At 44.7% G+C, this 17,132-nt stretch overlaps 1 protein-coding gene across 50 annotated transcripts in view; it reads left to right on the forward strand.

Annotated features, from left to right (window-relative positions):
• Positions 1-17,132, forward strand: part of LOC118364898 (trafficking kinesin-binding protein 1-like) — a 47,192-nt gene that overhangs the window by 29,332 nt on the left and 728 nt on the right. For 41 of the 50 annotated variants that reach the window (XM_052490480.1, XM_052490491.1, XM_052490461.1 and 38 more), the window contains exons 5-17: positions 6,299-6,375; positions 6,615-6,731; positions 7,074-7,171; positions 7,309-7,417; positions 7,511-7,589; positions 7,821-7,951; positions 8,244-8,318; positions 8,573-8,784; positions 9,136-9,375; positions 12,119-12,483; positions 12,911-13,117; positions 13,569-13,674; positions 15,408-17,106. In XM_052490480.1, coding sequence (XP_052346440.1) covers positions 6,299-6,375; positions 6,615-6,731; positions 7,074-7,171; positions 7,309-7,417; positions 7,511-7,589; positions 7,821-7,951; positions 8,244-8,318; positions 8,573-8,784; positions 9,136-9,375; positions 12,119-12,483; positions 12,911-13,117; positions 13,569-13,674; positions 15,408-15,795 — 2,204 coding nt within the window. In that variant the 3' untranslated portion in view covers positions 15,796-17,106. Of the gene's footprint in view, positions 1-854; positions 1,244-6,298; positions 6,376-6,614; positions 6,732-7,073; positions 7,172-7,308; positions 7,418-7,510; positions 7,590-7,820; positions 7,952-8,243; positions 8,319-8,572; positions 8,785-9,135; positions 9,376-12,118; positions 12,484-12,910; positions 13,118-13,568; positions 13,675-15,407; positions 17,107-17,132 lie in introns of those variants that run through there. The other 9 variants (XM_052490459.1, XM_052490469.1, XM_052490495.1 and 6 more) reach the window with 2 other exon arrangements.

Genomic DNA, 17,132 nt, shown 5'->3' on the forward strand with positions numbered 1-17,132 from the left:
GTGATGAAGATGATGGTGGTGATGAAGGCTAGACTTCAGGGGTGTGTTTTTCTCTATACTAAGTTGTTATATGTCAATAAAGCATACCTGGCATATATCTGATATATTGTTTTGACACGTATCAGTTGATGTGAAATAAGCAGTCTGTACTTTGGGATAACTTTATTTGAACTCCGTCAATACAGACCATTAATTGGAAAGCATGAAAACAATGGGCATCTCTCCAGTTTGTACGTTCGCAGTTCATGTGTATACATTCATCAAGTGTATTTGCATTGAGAATTGAGGAACTATTGTGTTTGCATTATTTTACTGTGCATGTGAGGATTGTGCAGTGCTAATACACTAAAGAGTAAATCGAGAGGCCCTGCTGAAAACCCAGCTTGACATCAATTCATATATCACTTTCCCTCTCAGACACCTCCCCTCTCTCCACACAAACAGCAACAGTCCACACAAACATCAACAGTCGTTTTACAATCTCAGTCTGTGTGTACAGTGTCAGTGTTGCATTCCTCTCCCTCTAGAAGGGGGTGGGGTTCAGTCTGCACCAATATTATGTGTGCAGGGAGACAACAGTCATGGCCTTAGCTGGGAACGTACCATCTTACTCTTCTTCACGGGGGTGCAGGGACTAAGTGCATTCTCTTGCTAAACCAGATTATAATTGGAATTGAGTTTTATATTAAAGCCTTGCATTTCTATATGTATAGTTCTTAGGCAAAGTTAGGTATGATCTATTTGAGCTTTTATGCGTTGTTTTGGTCTCAAGCTACCTCCGACACCCCTCCTCCTCTTTCTGTGCTCCCACAGTCCAGTGTGGCCAGGTTGATATAAACAGGAGGGTAACGACAGATGGACCTCCCAGTCAGAGGGATTACGTATTAATACTAAGGACCGCTCAGTCTCCTCTCACACACGTAACACACGCACACACAGTCACAGGGACACACAGAGGAGGATACTGTTTTGGACACGCAACAGAGCATCGGTTTATTGGGACGGGTGTAGAGCTGAAGCAGGGAACAGAAGAACAAGAATAAATTGAGAAATATAACAGAAGGAGGGATGGAAGAGGGCTGCTGTCCGGTCACCATGGAGGTGTGGAGTTCCTCTGCTTCCGAGGAGGAGGAAGAGAAGGAGAGTGGCCACGGGAGCCAGGAGGAGGAGGAGGAAGAAGAGGAGGTGGAGGAGGGAGGAAAGCCACACAGCAAAGAGAGTCTGTGCAGGGAACTGATGCAAGGTGAGGGAGTAAAGGGAGGATGAGAGACGGACAGAGAGAAGAGAGGGACTGAGAGAGGAGCAAGGATCGAGGGAGCAATGGAGGAGGTTGAGAGGGGGGTTGCAGGTGATCAGGGTGATTCTGCAGCCATACATCTGTCTTGTTGGCAGCGTTGCTGCGCTTTAAACGTACTGACGAGTCTGTGCAGCTTACAGTCAAGCTAAGTGAGTGATGGTATGGCTGGGAAGGTGCTTATGCATGGATTCGTTGTTGTATGAATGGTTCGTTCTGCTGTGATTTCATTCACGTACAGTAACACGTGGTTAGGTTATCGACTGGCTGCACACGTGTGTGTGTGTATATGAATATCCGAAAGCCTGATCTGTGTCTCTACTTTTGAGTCATTGAAGTCACACATGCCAAGTGTATAACTTCCCTCCAGTGAACAGGGGCTGCCAGGTATACTGAGCTCGCAGTTCTCCCCATTGAGTGTGAATGTCACTGTGCCACAGTGTGTGTTCTTAGCAGCAGTTTGTGTTGTTGTCCGTCAGCAGCTGCGGCGTTTTCTGTGGTGTATTGTCTCTGTGCCTTTTGAGTGTCATTGACTTTGGGCTGCAGTAGACAGACTTGCCGGAAAAGGTGTGTGTGTGCACTTTTAGGACTCAATATGAAGGTCAAAAACATGGAGATACTGGCTACCCACTGGGCACAGATGTCAGTTCAACATCTAGTTTTGATTTGCCTTTGGTTGAGTTGTAAACTAACGTGAATTCAACGTGAAATTAGAATTGACGACATTTCACGTTATTGGATTTATGTTAAAGGTTGGGTGTCTAAATGCCCTTTACGCTGATGACTTTTTGCAAATCCAATTCATTTTCCACGTTGATTCAGTGTCATCACATAGATTTGTTTGCGGTTGGAATTGCGGGGGAAAACGTTGACTCAACCAGTTTTTGCCCAGTGGGGATGTTCTCGTACTGTCCATTTGCCCTGATGAGAACGATGTTTCGTAAAGGTGGGATCTATCATATCATCTTAACTACATTGAATTAAGAAATTGAACCGACCCCTCATGTTTGAATTGGGTAATTGTCCATAATTGTTTCAGTGGGCATTTAATCGAATTTTCAATTCAAACCCTAAATTGGTGAAATGATAAGCTGGTCCCAACCATGCTGTTTTGTTATGGTCCTTCAATGTGGCAGGTATCATGATGATGCCCTAGATTCACATCCTACTTAATTGTCTTCACTCAGTACCTCTAGCAATACTCCATATGCTGGGTTACAGTATAATATACACTCAGCGAGTGGCCCGTTTATTAGGTACACCCCCCATTCACGAAAATGGTTCTCTCCTACAGACAGTGAGTCACGTGGCCGTGGCTTGCTATATAAAGCAGGCATCGAGACATTCAGTTACTGTTTGATTGAATGTTAGAATGGTCAAAACGAGTGACCTAAGCCACTTTGAGCGTGGTATGATCGTCTGTGCCAGGCGCGCCGGTTCCAGTATCTTGGAACACACAACTCGTCGGTCCTTGTCGGGGATGGGCTATTGCAGCAGACGACCACATCGGGTTCCATTCCGTTCAGGTAAAAACAAGAATACCTCATCCTGCCTGGTGTCAACGGTACAGGCTGGTGGTGTAATGGTGTGGGGAAGGTTTTCCTGGTGCACGTTAGGTCCGTTGATACCAATTGAACAACATGTCCATGCCCCAAATAATTCAGGCTGTTCTGGAGGCAAAGGGGGTCCGACTCAGTATTAGATGGGTGTACCAAATAATCGGGCCACCGAGTGTATAATAGTGATACTACTATAGTATAATACTGAGTATATGAAATAAGAATACGGCAGATTATTCATTCTACCTCAGAATATTCTAGATTGATTCTTTGCAATGTAAATCAGAAATGATTGTACCCTATCAAGGGTTTAACTTGCAGATTAAAGTGGCACACTGCTTTGACACACAGATATATAGTTGCAAAGAAGCGACCTATTTCAGCTAGAGAATGTCTTTCTTTTCAGCCTCCATTTGGCCCTTTGTCTGAACGGGCTGCGTGCTGGCTGGCTGGCACCTTTTCTGTCAGTGTACTGCGACACTGGCATAGATGCTGGCACAGACCCAGAAAACAAACAGACTTTTCTAGAAAATATCTGGCTATAGATGACTCTTACACGATGGCTAAATAAAATTGGATGAATTATAATATTTCATTGCACAAATACAGTACAGCTGTAATCTGTAGGCACTGCTACTCAAGGGATATGACGCAAAGGATTTGATGATTTGACCATGATGTTATCTGGGCTGCCGACACCACAGACGGGCAGAAACTTGAACCTGGGTGCAGTTTCTGCCACAAATGATGATTTATTATCTCCCTTGTCATCATTTAGTATTACATGGAATTAACTAGGCTAATGCTGTAATCATAAATTATGTAGCGCTAGAGGCTGGATATATTTGTCTCGGACTAATATTTCATACCAAATAGTCAATTGGGTTTTATTGTTTATAGACCCAAGTTCAATCTTGAGATTCACTGGCTCTTTACTGCCATTCTGCCTTAAAGCACATAGTAGGCCTCAATGACCCTCTAGGTAGGATATTGGTGTACTGGCTGTCTCTTTCTCCCTGACCCCTGCACCACACAGCTAAATGGATCAGGGCAGGAAGACGGAGGTATTGTGATGTCACGTGCAGGTACAATGGCCTGCCTTGTATTAGTAGCCTAATACCTCAGAATGGGCGTTCCAAGAAGATCGGTAGAAAGGCTTATGATAATGTCTGTAGGCATGCGAGAATCAGACCGACAGAGGACAGAGTTGAGCTTGTGGGTTTGATCCCTATGGATCCCTGTTAATTCCGTAGGCTCCTATGTACTGTACAGGATCTACTCTCAACCCTCTTGGTTAGGGTACAGTCAGCTAGGAAATCCCTCAGTCAAAGAGCCCCCACGAGACCATCTGTAGCGGGGTCTTAGACGGCAATATAGTAAGCCTTTTTTATGTATTGCACACACAGTCAACTGTACTGTACTGTGGCATAGCTTTTAAAGGGATAGTCGATCGATCAAGCTTTGCACTGTGAAAATAAATGAAGAAAATAAGTTGACAGCTTGATACAAATTCAGCATTAGTTCTTCTCGATAGTCCACAGCAATGTGTGTCTGTATTTAAATACCTTTTTCTTGTCTGGAAAGTAGTCCATTCTATAATGTTTTATTTAGCCTGATTTACAAAAAGGATAACTTGAGCGTGTAAAGATTGAGAAGCTATTGGGGAAGCTAAATGGGGATTTAGCCTTAGCATAGGTATGTACTCCCAGTAAATTACCATGCAACCATCGGATTTGAAGGACGTTAGCCAGTCAGCTTGTTAGAGTCACCCATAGAACAAAAGCTATTTTGATAATAGTACAATTAGGAATTGTTACATGGATAGAGCCATTTCAATTCGATTTTATAACGAGTCTTTGCTCTAGGAAGCTACTTTAATTGAAGTAGGCCTAGCCATATTAGAAAATGTGCCTTTTTGTTCTATGGAGGAAGCTATTTTAATTGTAATTCCAGATGGGAACATTAGCAGTTAGCCCATCCCAGTTAGTTATTGAAAACTGGACACTCTTGCTCTGCCCTACCATTGATACTTTTACTGCAATGTATTGGCACTTCTTTTGGTGCATAAGTAGCAGATCTGTCTGTCTGCAGGGGTTAAGTTGGCACTGTAGCTGCAGTCTGCTAGTGCCCGTGCCCAGTGCTGCGGGAATCCGTTGGATCCAACTCAACCACCACCCGCTTCTGTGGACCGGTCTCAGTATCCTAGAACAAGATGTTATTTCTCTTCCTCTCTCACTCTTTCTTTCCCCCTTTCTCCTTTTTATTTCATTCTCTGTTTCTCTCCTTCTCTATTTCTCTCCCTAAATATCTTTTTTTCCACGCTGCAGACCCCCCCCATCACCTCTGAACAAGGACACACACTCTTTTCTTAAAGGATTAATGACTGTAGGCATACAGTAGATCCGGCCCAGGACCATTTCATTCCATTAGATAATTGGCTCACGGATACTGTTACACAGTCACCCCGTTTTCAGCCAAATGCTGCCCCTCACTTTAATTATTTGAATCTACTGTACAATCTCCTTGGCGCCAGCCAGGTTTTTGATCAAAGGGAGGTCTGAGTGGCTGATTTAAACATAGGGGTATGTTACTGCATGGACCTGAGACTACGTCTGCAGGATGTATGCTGATGAAAATAGTCCCGGCTGGTCGGGATAGAAACATAATGTTTGGATTATATGGAGATGAGGCCTTGCACAGAAACCATGGGGCCCCACTTCTTTAGGTCACCGGAATGGTTACTATGATGAACAAAACATCAACTGTAACGCCATGATGGCCCGGCTTCCAAACAGGTTGAACACTATTCACCCACCCATCAGTTCTGAACAGGGTCGCAGTGTCTGTTCACCAACCAGTAATCTAACTGACCTGTTTAGAACCAGACCGCTCTAGAATCACTGCCATAGACATCCAGCCTAACTTCCTTACCGGGGGTCAACTGTCCTCATTACAGTGTCCTACAGCAGCTTGTGCTGAGGTGTATTTATATCAGAGGGGAAGAGCGAGATGGGTCTTATCCCTATAATGAGGATCAGGCTAAGAGGATAAGCTCTGACTGACTTGGCTACGTGGTAATGTTGTGGTCAGCGCCCCGGTCTGTTGCCTTTCAACTGCTGTTGACCGTGAGTCATTCACAGGAAGAGAGGGGATAAGAGAGGACATGGTTGCGGGACAATGATGACCTGGTCCCCCGGGCAGTTGGCTTTTACCTGTCCAAAGTTTTATTTCCCGATCTCGTGGTCAAATGAACTGAATGGTGTAGTCCGTGTACGCCAGGAATGATCTTAGCTCTCGTGACCAATTAAGTCTCTAACCAGAAAGTTACTGTCTCTATACTGTCCGAATAATTCACTGTCCTATGGCCCTCCCCTACTTTCCAGTGAACTATATATTAACCAGGTATTTTTCTTTTCTCCCTCCATTCCCCATCTCCCCCCTACAGTGCTGTGTTCAGAGAGAGTGGGCCAGGTCACTAAGACGTACCATGACATCGAGGCTGTCACCCACCTACTGGAAGAGGTAAGTGAATATAACGGGATTGTTTTCAAACGTAAACCCTTAATCGCCACCCCCCAGGGACGAATGAAGTTGTATTGAATAATGTGCAACTGGGTATATTATCCATTTTGTTTGAGCAAGTCACGATAGTCATCAGCCATAAGCATGTTGCTAGAATGGTAAACAAGTCTTCTGCTAGAAACTAGACTGTAACTAGATTCACAGAATGAAGAACATCAAACCGTTTTGTCGTCTGGCAGAAAGAGCGGGACCTCGAGTTGGCGGCCCGGATCGGCCAATCACTGCTCAAGCAGAATCGGGATCTAACGGCACGGAATGAGTTAATGGACGAACAGCTGGAGATCGCTACGGAAGAGGTATGAGACCATCACTGTAGCCCTACTTTGATATATCTCACCTATTACAGACAGAATACAGTAGTACTGGAGCATATAGCATTTAGCGAGAGAAAATACACACTTATTTTGGTCCTGGAATATGACATTTACAGTGTATGTAGTCTTTTGTTCCAGCCCGGCATTAACACAGCTGGTATCAAACCTTGTATCACTTGAATCATTGCATTAAAGCTAGGCAGGATCAAAAGCCTGCGCACCCGGTAACTCTCGCCCAGACCAGGAATGGCGACCAATGTACATGATAGATCCTAGTTCAGTACACTGACCCTGGTTCCTACTTCCTGGTTCCGCGTTCACCAGATAGCCCAGCTGCGACATGAGCTCTCCATGAGAGACGACCTGCTCCACTTGTACGCCAGCACAGAGGAGATCGAGAACGCCTCCGACTCACACACACTGTGAGTACACGCGCACGCACATACACTGCAGGGTACACATACACATCGTACCTCCCCTCAGGCATATCAACGCAACTTTGGCAGGTAAACGTAAGACTTCAATTCTGACCGCCTTCTCCCTCTCTCCTGGTTTTCAGAATGAAGAGGAACGAGTCGTCTAACTCCCTCAGTAACTTTGTCAATTATGACTTCATACAGCAGAAACTCAAAGGTCTGGAGGAGGAGAACCTCAAACTGCGCAGTGAGGTGTGGAACACTGACTACTTCCGAATACCTGAAGTCATTGAAGTGGATTGGAAACTTGTTCATGCTAATGCCATCGATGTTGTCACTCCACAGGCCAACGAACTGACGTCAGAGACCACTAACTATGAGGAACAAGAGCAGGAGCTGATGATGGTGTGTGTGGAGGAACTCAGTGAGTATACCACAATATACTACAGTGTAATACTATACATATTTGTTCATGTATACGGTATTACTGTGTTCCTGAGGGGAGAGGTAATTGGTGAGTGGGTGAATACAGTGAAAACAGTATGTGTTCGTACTGTGTACTTCATACTAACCCTTTCCGTCTCGCTCCCTCCTCTTTTTCCTCTCTCTCTCGTCTTCTCTCCCTCAAACTTTTTGTTCTACCTCCCTCCCCCAGCCTCTGTGAATAAGCAGGTGGTGGACCTGTCTGATGAGTTGGCCCGTAAGGTGGAGGACACTCTCAGGCAGCAGGAGGAGATCAGCTCCCTGCTCGCGCAAATAGTCGACTTGCAGGCACGCTGCAAAGCGGTGAGGGATCACAGACACAACGAGGCAACGTCGCATATACACACCTAAATACATACCCACACACACAAGCATGCAGTGCACGGACACAAAAACACATGGAGTTGACATGGCACTCTCATGCCTTGAGGTTCCACAAGGACAAAGAGACTCAAGACTCACCCACACCGAATGCTTCTATAATGGAGTACATTAAATATTTACACGTGCACTTAAGTTGGTATCTACAGTATTAAGTTGTTATACAGTATCACTGACGCGATCATGGTATTAACTCTCCACTCTGTTCTTCTAGCTCACCACTGACAATGAAGTGCTGACCCAGCACCTGAGTGCCTCGCGGGAGAGCCAATCACAGCTCAAATCAGAGGTAAGACACGCCCTCAACACTCTCCCCACAATCCACAACTTCCAATTACCATTCACTTACCCTCCAATGAGGGTAACTATAACTAGTAGGATAAAGTTGCTCTTTAACACGGATCTAAGGTCGGTTTTGTTAATTGTTAATGCATTGATTTGGGAGAGGCAAAGCTGATCCTAGATCTGTCCCTCAAGGCAAGCTTGTACATAACCACAGTAGCAGTGTGTATGTAACTGACCTCTGGCACTCCCCGGCTGCAGCTAAACTACCTGCAGGACAAGTACTCGGAGTGTGAGGACATGCTACGGGAGGCCAGAGAGGACATTAAGAACCTGCGCAACAAAAGCCTGCCCAACAGCACGGTGCAGCGCTACAGCGCCCTATCAGCCGTGTTCCCCATGGACTCCCTGGCAGCGGAGATTGAGGGCACCTTCCGCAAGGGCCTGGACGTCCCCGCCCCTACCGAGTACAAGTGAGTGAGGATGTCACTGTGAAAACTTAAAACACCGGTGATAGTGTGATTTTTCCAACCTGTTAAGCTCAGTTGAATGACAATACCGGTATGTATGTCAGTTATGTGCCAGAGGTGAAGTTGTTACCAAGTGTGTTTGATTGAACAAAGAAAGCGTGACATAACAAAGCACATCTGTTAATGAAAAATATAGAGTAAGTCAAATACAACGTTTAAAATGTTTCCAGAATTACACTACAGAAGATTGAATATTCAAGCAGAAATACACTGACGTAAACATAAATGTTAGACTTGCTACCGGGCACTTTGTCACCATCCCGAATCTATATGGTTTATCTATGGTTGCCAAAGGAACCACCCGTGGCGCGTGTTTGAGACTGTGAAGGTGGCGAAACAAGCGTCGAGGCTGCGTTCGCGGTGCCACTCCCCCGGCCAGGTGCCCGGCTCCAGCCCTGTGTCGCTGCGCTCCAGCTGCGCCTCCACCCCTCGTACCAGCTACTACGGCTCAGACAGCGCCAGCCTCACCTTGGAGGACAAACCACCTAGTGCCGTGTCGAGACTGGCAGAGGTGGCACACACTGAGGACAACAGGTGAGACTGGCAACAGTGTGTAAATATACACTACCCGTCAAGGGTTTTAGAACACCTACTGATTCAAGGGTTTTTCTTTATTTTTAGTATTTTCAACATCGTAGAATAATAGTGAAGTAATCAAAACTATTCAGTAACACATATGGAATCATGTAGTAACCAAAAAATGTGTTAAACAAGTCAAATATATATTTTCTATTTGAGATTCTTCAAATAGCCACCCTTTGCCTTGATGACAGCTTTGCACACTCTTGGTGTTCTCTTAACCAGTTTCATGAGGTAGTCACCTGGAATGCATTTCAAATAATAGGTGTGCCTTCTTAAAAGTTAATTTGTGGAATTTCTTTCCTTCTTAATGTGTTTGAGCCAATCAGTTGTGTTGTGACAAGGTAGGTGTAATATACATAAGATAGCGCTATTTGGTAAAAGACCAAGTCCATATTATGGCAAGAACAGCTCAAATAAGTAAAGAGAAACGACAGTCCATCATTACTTTAAGACATGAAGGTCAGTCAATCCGGAAAATGTCAAGAACTTTGAAAGTTAATTCAAGTCCAGTCTCAAAAACCATCAAGCGCTATGATGAAACTGGCTTTCATGCGGACCGGCACAGGAATGGAAGACCCAGAGTTACCTCTGCTGCAGAGGATAGGTTCAGTAGAGTTACCAGCCTCAAAAATTGCAGCCCAAATAAATGCTTCAAATTTCAAGTAACAGACACCTCTCAACATCAACTGTTCAGAGGAGACTGTGTGAATCAGGCCTTCATGGTCGAATTGATGCAAAGAAACCACTACTAAAGGACACCAATAAGAAGAAGAGACTTGCTTGGGCCAAGAAACACGAGCAATGGACATTAGACCGGTGGAAATCTGTCCTTTGGTCTATTGTCCAAATTGGAGATTTTTTGTTCCAACCGCCGTGTCTTTCTGAGACGCAGTGTGGGTGTACAGATGATCTCTTTATGTGTATTTCTCACCGTAAAGCATGGAGGAGGAGGTGTTATGGTGTGGGGGTGTCACTCCCTGACCATAGAGTTTTATTATCTATGTTAGTTAGGTCGGGGTGTGACTAGGGTGGGTTATCTAGGTGATTTATACATCTATGTTGGCCTAGTATGGTTCCCAATCAGAGGCAGCTGTTTATCGTCGTCTCTGATTGGATATCATATTTAGGCAGCCATTTCCCGTTTGTGCTTTGTGGGATCTTGACTATGGATAGTTGCCTGTTAGCACTTTTGTTAGCTTCACATTTCGTTTGAGATGTATTGTTTTGCTGTGAGTTTCACTTAGTAATAAAAAAGTGTGGAACCCAGATCATGTTGCGCTTTGGTCCACTTATTATAACGAACTCCCTTGACAGGGGGTTCTTTCAAGTCACACTTAACCAGCATGGCTACCACTATCACGTTTCAGGTATGACCCAGATGCAGACGGTTTCGAAAGAAAACAAAAGTTTATTTCTGAAACAGGGGCAGGCAAATGACAGGTCTAAGAAAGGCAGGGGTCAAAAATCCAGAGAGGGTGCAAAGGTCCAGAATGGCAGACAGTCTCAGGGTCAGGGCAGGCAAGGGTCAATAATCCAGTAAGGTACAGAACAGCAGGCAGGCTCAGGGTCAAGGCAGGCAGAATGGTCAAAACCGGGAAGGACTAGAAAACAGGAGCAAGAAACAGACAAGAGCAGGGGAAGAAATGCTGGTAGGTTTCGCAAACAAAATGAACTGGCAACAGACACAGAGAACACAGGTGTAAATACACAGGGGATAATGGGGAAGATGGGCGACACCTGGAGGGGGGATGGAGACAAGCACAAAGACAGGTGAAACAGATCAGGGTGTGACAACCACTGCATTCTTCAGCGATACGCCATCCCATCTGGTTTGGGCTTAGTGGGACTATCATTTGTTTTTCAACAGCACAATGACCCAACACACCTCCAGGCCGTTTAAGGGCCATTTTACCAAGAAGGAGAGTGATGGAGTGCTGAATCAGATGACCTGGCCTCCACAATCCCCTGACCTGAACCAAATTGAGATGCTTTAGGATGAGTCTGACCGCAGAGTGAAGGAAAAGCAGTCAACAAGTGCTCAGCATATGTGGGAACTCCTTCGAGATGTGGGAACTCCTTCTCTCAACCAGGTGAAACTAGTTGAGAGAATGCCAAGAGTGTGCAAAGCTGTCATCAAGGCAAAGGGTGGCTAGTTTGAAGAATCTAAAATCTAAAATATATTTAGATTTGTTTAACACTTTTTTTGTTTACTACATAATTCCATGTGTGTTATTTCATAGTTTTGATGTCTTCACTATTATTCTACAATGTAGAAAATAGTAATAAAACATTTTTTTAAAAACCTTGCATGAGTACCGTAGGTGTTCTAAAACGTTTGACCGGTGGTGTACATGGTTATTTCTGGGTATATGTGTGAATTACATGAACTCTCATACAGAGTCTACAGACATCAGACACACAGAGTATTTACTTTTCAAATCAAATTAATTTGTATATGTCACATGCTTCGCAGACAACAGGCGTAGACTAACAGTGAAATGCTTTTCCATAGTATATTAATGGACTGTCCTTCATACATGTTCAAACATACAGCTTCCATTTCTCTGGTCTATTTGTACTAATAACAGCAGTGCATATGTATTCAAAACCTATTCTACCTCCTCTACTCTGAGTGTTAGTGCATCAACAGTGTACAGTATATCATTAACCTGCCTTTATTTCTGTCTGATCTCAGTGTGAGTGGCCGTAAGCGTCTGGGTATGCCGGGCATGCCTGGAGGCCAGGACCTTGCGGCCGCGCTCCGCTGTTTATCTGACCGCCAGCAGAGCCATGCCTCAGAGCGCCCCTTCTTTGAGGTGGAGCGTGAACGCAAACTCCGCACCCTGGCCACCGCCTGTCAGGGGTGCAGCGAGGAGGGTGAGGAGGTGGGTGAGCTGGGCTCCAGTGGTTTCCTTACGCCCAACGACAGCCTGGTGTCTAGCTCGGTGGCGTCGACAAGCACCAACTACTCCAATGGCAGCTCGCTGCACTCCTCGGCCGGATCGGGGGGCTCACGCTCCTACCTACCCGACCGCCTGCAGATTGTCAAACCCCTGGAAGGTGAGGAGGGACGGGGAGACCCTGTGTGTGTTCTTAGCTGAGATATTAGGTGTGTGGTAACTCGACTGTTAGTTTTACGGTAACTTGCCTAAGGTTCCTAGACTCAATTACAAGTGAAACTATGAATGTAGACTCTAAAAGCTGAAAATAGACACTCTAGACATGCATGATTAGAGAAATACAGGTTATTACATAAATAAATAAATAAATAAATGTGTTATTCCCAACATATAATATAATATAATATAATATATGCCATTTAGCAGACGCTTTTATCCAAAGCGACTTACAGTCATGTGTGCATACATTCTACGTATGGGTGGCCCCGGGGATCGAACCCACTACCCTGGCGTTACAAGCGCCATGCGCCATGCTCTACCAACTGAGCTACAGAAGGAACATATATCGCCCTTCCTCTCCACCCCAGGCTCAGTGACCCTGCACCACTGGCAGCAGCTGGCCAAGCCCAACCTGGGTGGTATCCTGCACCCTCGCCCGGGGGTCCTCACCAAAGACTTCCGGGAGCTGGAGATCGACCTCCAACACGTCTACAGCCTCAATGACCTTGAGGAGGATGACCCTGACCTATCACAGCTCTCCCACGGCCTGGCTGCCGGAGCCCACGGCACCATGGGTAAGAAAAGAGGCCACAGAGTAGTGTTTAGTTGAGTTCAGTAGATACGGTTGATAGGGTCTCAATTGTGAGTGAAAACATTCACCCACAGTGCACACTCATTCCTCTGGTCCCTCTAGTCTGGTGTGAAAATCTGATCGTTTTCCCTTCTCTCTCCGACGGAACTCTTTAGGTCCGTCAGATTGGGTAAGGGAGAACGATCAGGCATTGACACTGGAACCTTCTATTTGGATAACATGTCTACTGTGGTCCTTATCCCCCTAAGTTCACCTGTGTGGTAGGTGTGATGTTACTAAACAGTTTGTGTCATTCCAACTCATGCTGTCGTTGTGTACCGTACATTCTCCCATCCGTGGTGGGTGGCTATGGGATTTTCCTCATCCATTGTGAGTAGTTATGTAATGTTGTTGTGTTCGTGTGTAGTTGTGTAAAGTGTGTCCATCACCCACAGTCACTCCATCCTCCGGCCCCAACCTCCCCCAGACCCCTCCCACCCACACCGTCACCACCTGTCGGCGCCACCACCCCTCCCTCCTGCTCCCCTCCTTCTCCACCAGGTAAGATCTGCGAGTCCCTCACACACACCTATTCAATGGTTACACTTTATTTTACAGTCCGGTTTCACATTTTATTTTAGGTATGATTTATTTAACCTGGAAGGCCGTTGAGGTATTTGTTTAGAAGGAGACATGGCCAAGAAAGCAGCGTTCAGTCAAGTGCAGAAAGTTACATGTTTTTTGTCTGGTATTTACTAAGATCGTATTTATGGTGACAATGAATACTTCCTGGAAGGTTCGTCGAAATAATAGGAAACCTGGTACTAAATGGTATGGTACTAAATGGTATGGTACTAAATGGTATGGTACTAAATGGTAAATGGTATGGTACTAAATGGTATGGTACTAAATGGTATGGTACTAAATGGTATGGTACTAAATGGTATGGTACTAAATGGTATGGTACTAAATGGTGTTTGAAAGGAATCCAAAGGAACATAAGTAATTACCAGGTAGTGGACTGTTGAAGGCAGACTGAACTAAATCTACTATTAAATATAATTTGCATCTGAATGGAAGTGTGAAGAGACTTTTCCCTGTTTCTCCAGTTTTGGAATTTGGTTCCAGCACCATCACTAATCAGTTTTGTGTGTGCGATAGATTCTGCCTGTTATCCCCAGGTAGTGGACTGTAAAATAAAGTGAAATCCACTTATTTTGAATTAATTTGCCTTTTGGTATTCATTCATTCAATAAATCATTAATTAATTAATTAAACCAAATCCCAATATTAGTAATGACGTGAAAAGGTATTTACGATATGACTACAAAAGACGACACCACTCTCAAAACAACAGCAGCTTTGCTGTGCTGCCCCATTTATCTCCTCAAAAGTACCTTGCTACTTTGTGTGTGTGTATAGCAGTCCTCCTCTCCTCCCTTACTCAATCCGTCTCCCCTTACCCCATGTCTCTCCCCTCAGTGGTAGGAAACGCTGGTCCAAGCACTTTCTCCAGCTCTAAAGTGGGCTTCCTAGGCAAAGTAAGAGCCAACAGGCATGGACAGAGTGGGAATGATGCTGGAAAATCCCATATTTATCCCCTAACTTTTCTAAAACATGCCCCTTCTAACTCTGACCCCACCCAACCCCTAAGTAAAACTATCGATCGTACCCCACACTAGAGCCTTAAACAAACACCACTACAAAGCAACGCAAATGCATGCACTCGCAGCTACGACAATGCTTCAACTTTCCATGCATAAAACAAATGGATGTTCTTGTGTCTATTTAAATGACTCTGAGGTTTAGTATTAGTTTAATTGGGGCCAAATCCTAATCTAAGATAACACACACACACATAACTCAAACTTTAATACACACAGGTCTCTCATTCCAACATCTTAATGCCTGCTTCTCTATTAAGGATTTGGTCCATTACCTCGAATCTACTTCGTAAACAACATGTCACACACTTGCTTGGCTTGCTAACTTGGACAACATGGCCCATGTGCTCATCTTAACAGTTCCTGATCCCTTCCAGATTCTTCCAGGTAAACTGTATGAACAAACAGAAATCCTATTTTCAGTTCTCAGGCTGACTAACTAACGGACTAACACATTCTCTAACCCACCCTTACAGGCGTAATCCATCACTGGGAGCAACTACACTAACTAACCACTCTTAACTAATGGTGCACTGTTACTAATGCTGCTAAGCTTCTAGCTATGTATTTATTACATATAACAGAACCCCTGTGTCTGATTGGTATTTTTCTCTTTCCCTGTATTTACAGCCTTTGCTCTCGCAGCCTGTCCGCTTGTGGGAGCTGTGAGCATCTGAGCACCACGTCGCCCTCCTCCTCCAATCAGCAGCACTGTGTGCCGACCTTTGACCCTAGCCAGGGTGGCGGCCACCCCTCCACCACAGCACCTCCACTATCACTGGGACTCCTGAGGCTGCTGGAGGAGCAGGGCATCTCTGCCTCCACCCTCCCCTACCCTTACCACCAACTGACCCCACACACACCCCACACACGCCCCACAACGGCAGAGGAAGTGCGGGGTGGAGGAACTTGCACTATGGAGGAAGAAGGGAGAAGGAACATTTTCAGCTTCAACCTGGTAGAGAAGCTGAGGCGTCTGGGACTTCACAAGGTGGCAGACCGAGGCGTGGTGGACTGAAGAGAGAACGGAGAAGAGAGAGAAGCAATCAGGCATCACAGACATCCGCCTAGAGTCTGAGAAAGACTGGGAAAACTCCTTCTCCCCTTCCTCCTTTATCGTCATTGACTTCAATCCATATACTGACTATGCACCGTACCGCCATTTTGTGTTTTGGGCCCACAGCAATACATCGTAAAATGGAACCTCAGGAGAACCATAGAGCCATACGTTGAGTTTCTGTTATGTGTATAGTCACTCTTTTGTTTGTAATGGACTCATGTATTGTAGATACTAGGTCTCCACGACAATGTGTGACATCATGATCATTCTCAGGAGAGTCACCTGATCACTGGTCCGGCTGGCTTGAACACGGGCAAGGTTTTCTTTTTTTTTTCAATATAAAATTAAAAGATGAGGAACATCAAAGAAAAACATGCGTTTCTTTTTTATACCTGTGTTTCGTGGGTGTCGGATGGTTTTACACGGTATGAAAGAAAGAGAAGGCTTCTCGTGGTGTTTATTTTACATTTTTATTTTTCAAACACCCCCACCACTATGCTTTTTTAATATATATTTTTTTTACCATTAAATACAATCACATGACCTTTTCATTACTTTGAGGAAGGTTCAAGGTATGGTTTTTTAAGAACCACCAAGCTGACCACGCTTTGTCACACTTAAAACACCCAAGATGCACTGGAATTCAGTATGTCCTTTTGCATATTAGCTGCTATTAGAAAATGAAGCATTTGTGGGAATTAACCACATTCACTATACTGTGGTAAAACTACACTTCAATCACTCCCCATTACAGAATGGTAGAGAGATTGATACACTGACTGAACTTCCTGAAAGTTTGGGACATTATTGACATTAGCTGAGGTATACTAATCTGCTCTTTACCCAAACGTCCTCATTTAGCACTCGTGGTACTGTGCGATTGCATGGCATCACACATCACCTGCTGCAAGTCACTGTAAAATGCTTTACTTCGAAATGCTGTCAATTATGTCAGTCATTGTAAACTTGTGTATTTAGTCGTACCTCACCAAAACCATTCAGGTAGTCTACCATGCTGTATCAAAGACACCTGAAAGTGACTGTAAAAGGTCTCGGCACTAGTCTATCGTGCCGGATCTGTGTTAACAGACCTTAAACTAAAGTGTTGTTGGGACAAATGTAATTCATGTCATCAGGAATAATGAAAGTGAGCTGTACGAAATTGTTTAGATCAATTGATCATGGACTGCATGCTTTTTTTTGGATACTCCTTCGGGTGTCGGGACAATCAACTGTAGATAAAAAGGTGTAGGATACTGCAGATAAAAGGTGTAGGATACTGTAGATAAAAAGGT

The sequence above is a fragment of the Oncorhynchus keta genome, chromosome 32 (assembly GCF_023373465.1).
Source record: "Oncorhynchus keta strain PuntledgeMale-10-30-2019 chromosome 32, Oket_V2, whole genome shotgun sequence".
NCBI classification, from domain to species: Eukaryota; Metazoa; Chordata; class Actinopteri; order Salmoniformes; family Salmonidae; genus Oncorhynchus; species Oncorhynchus keta.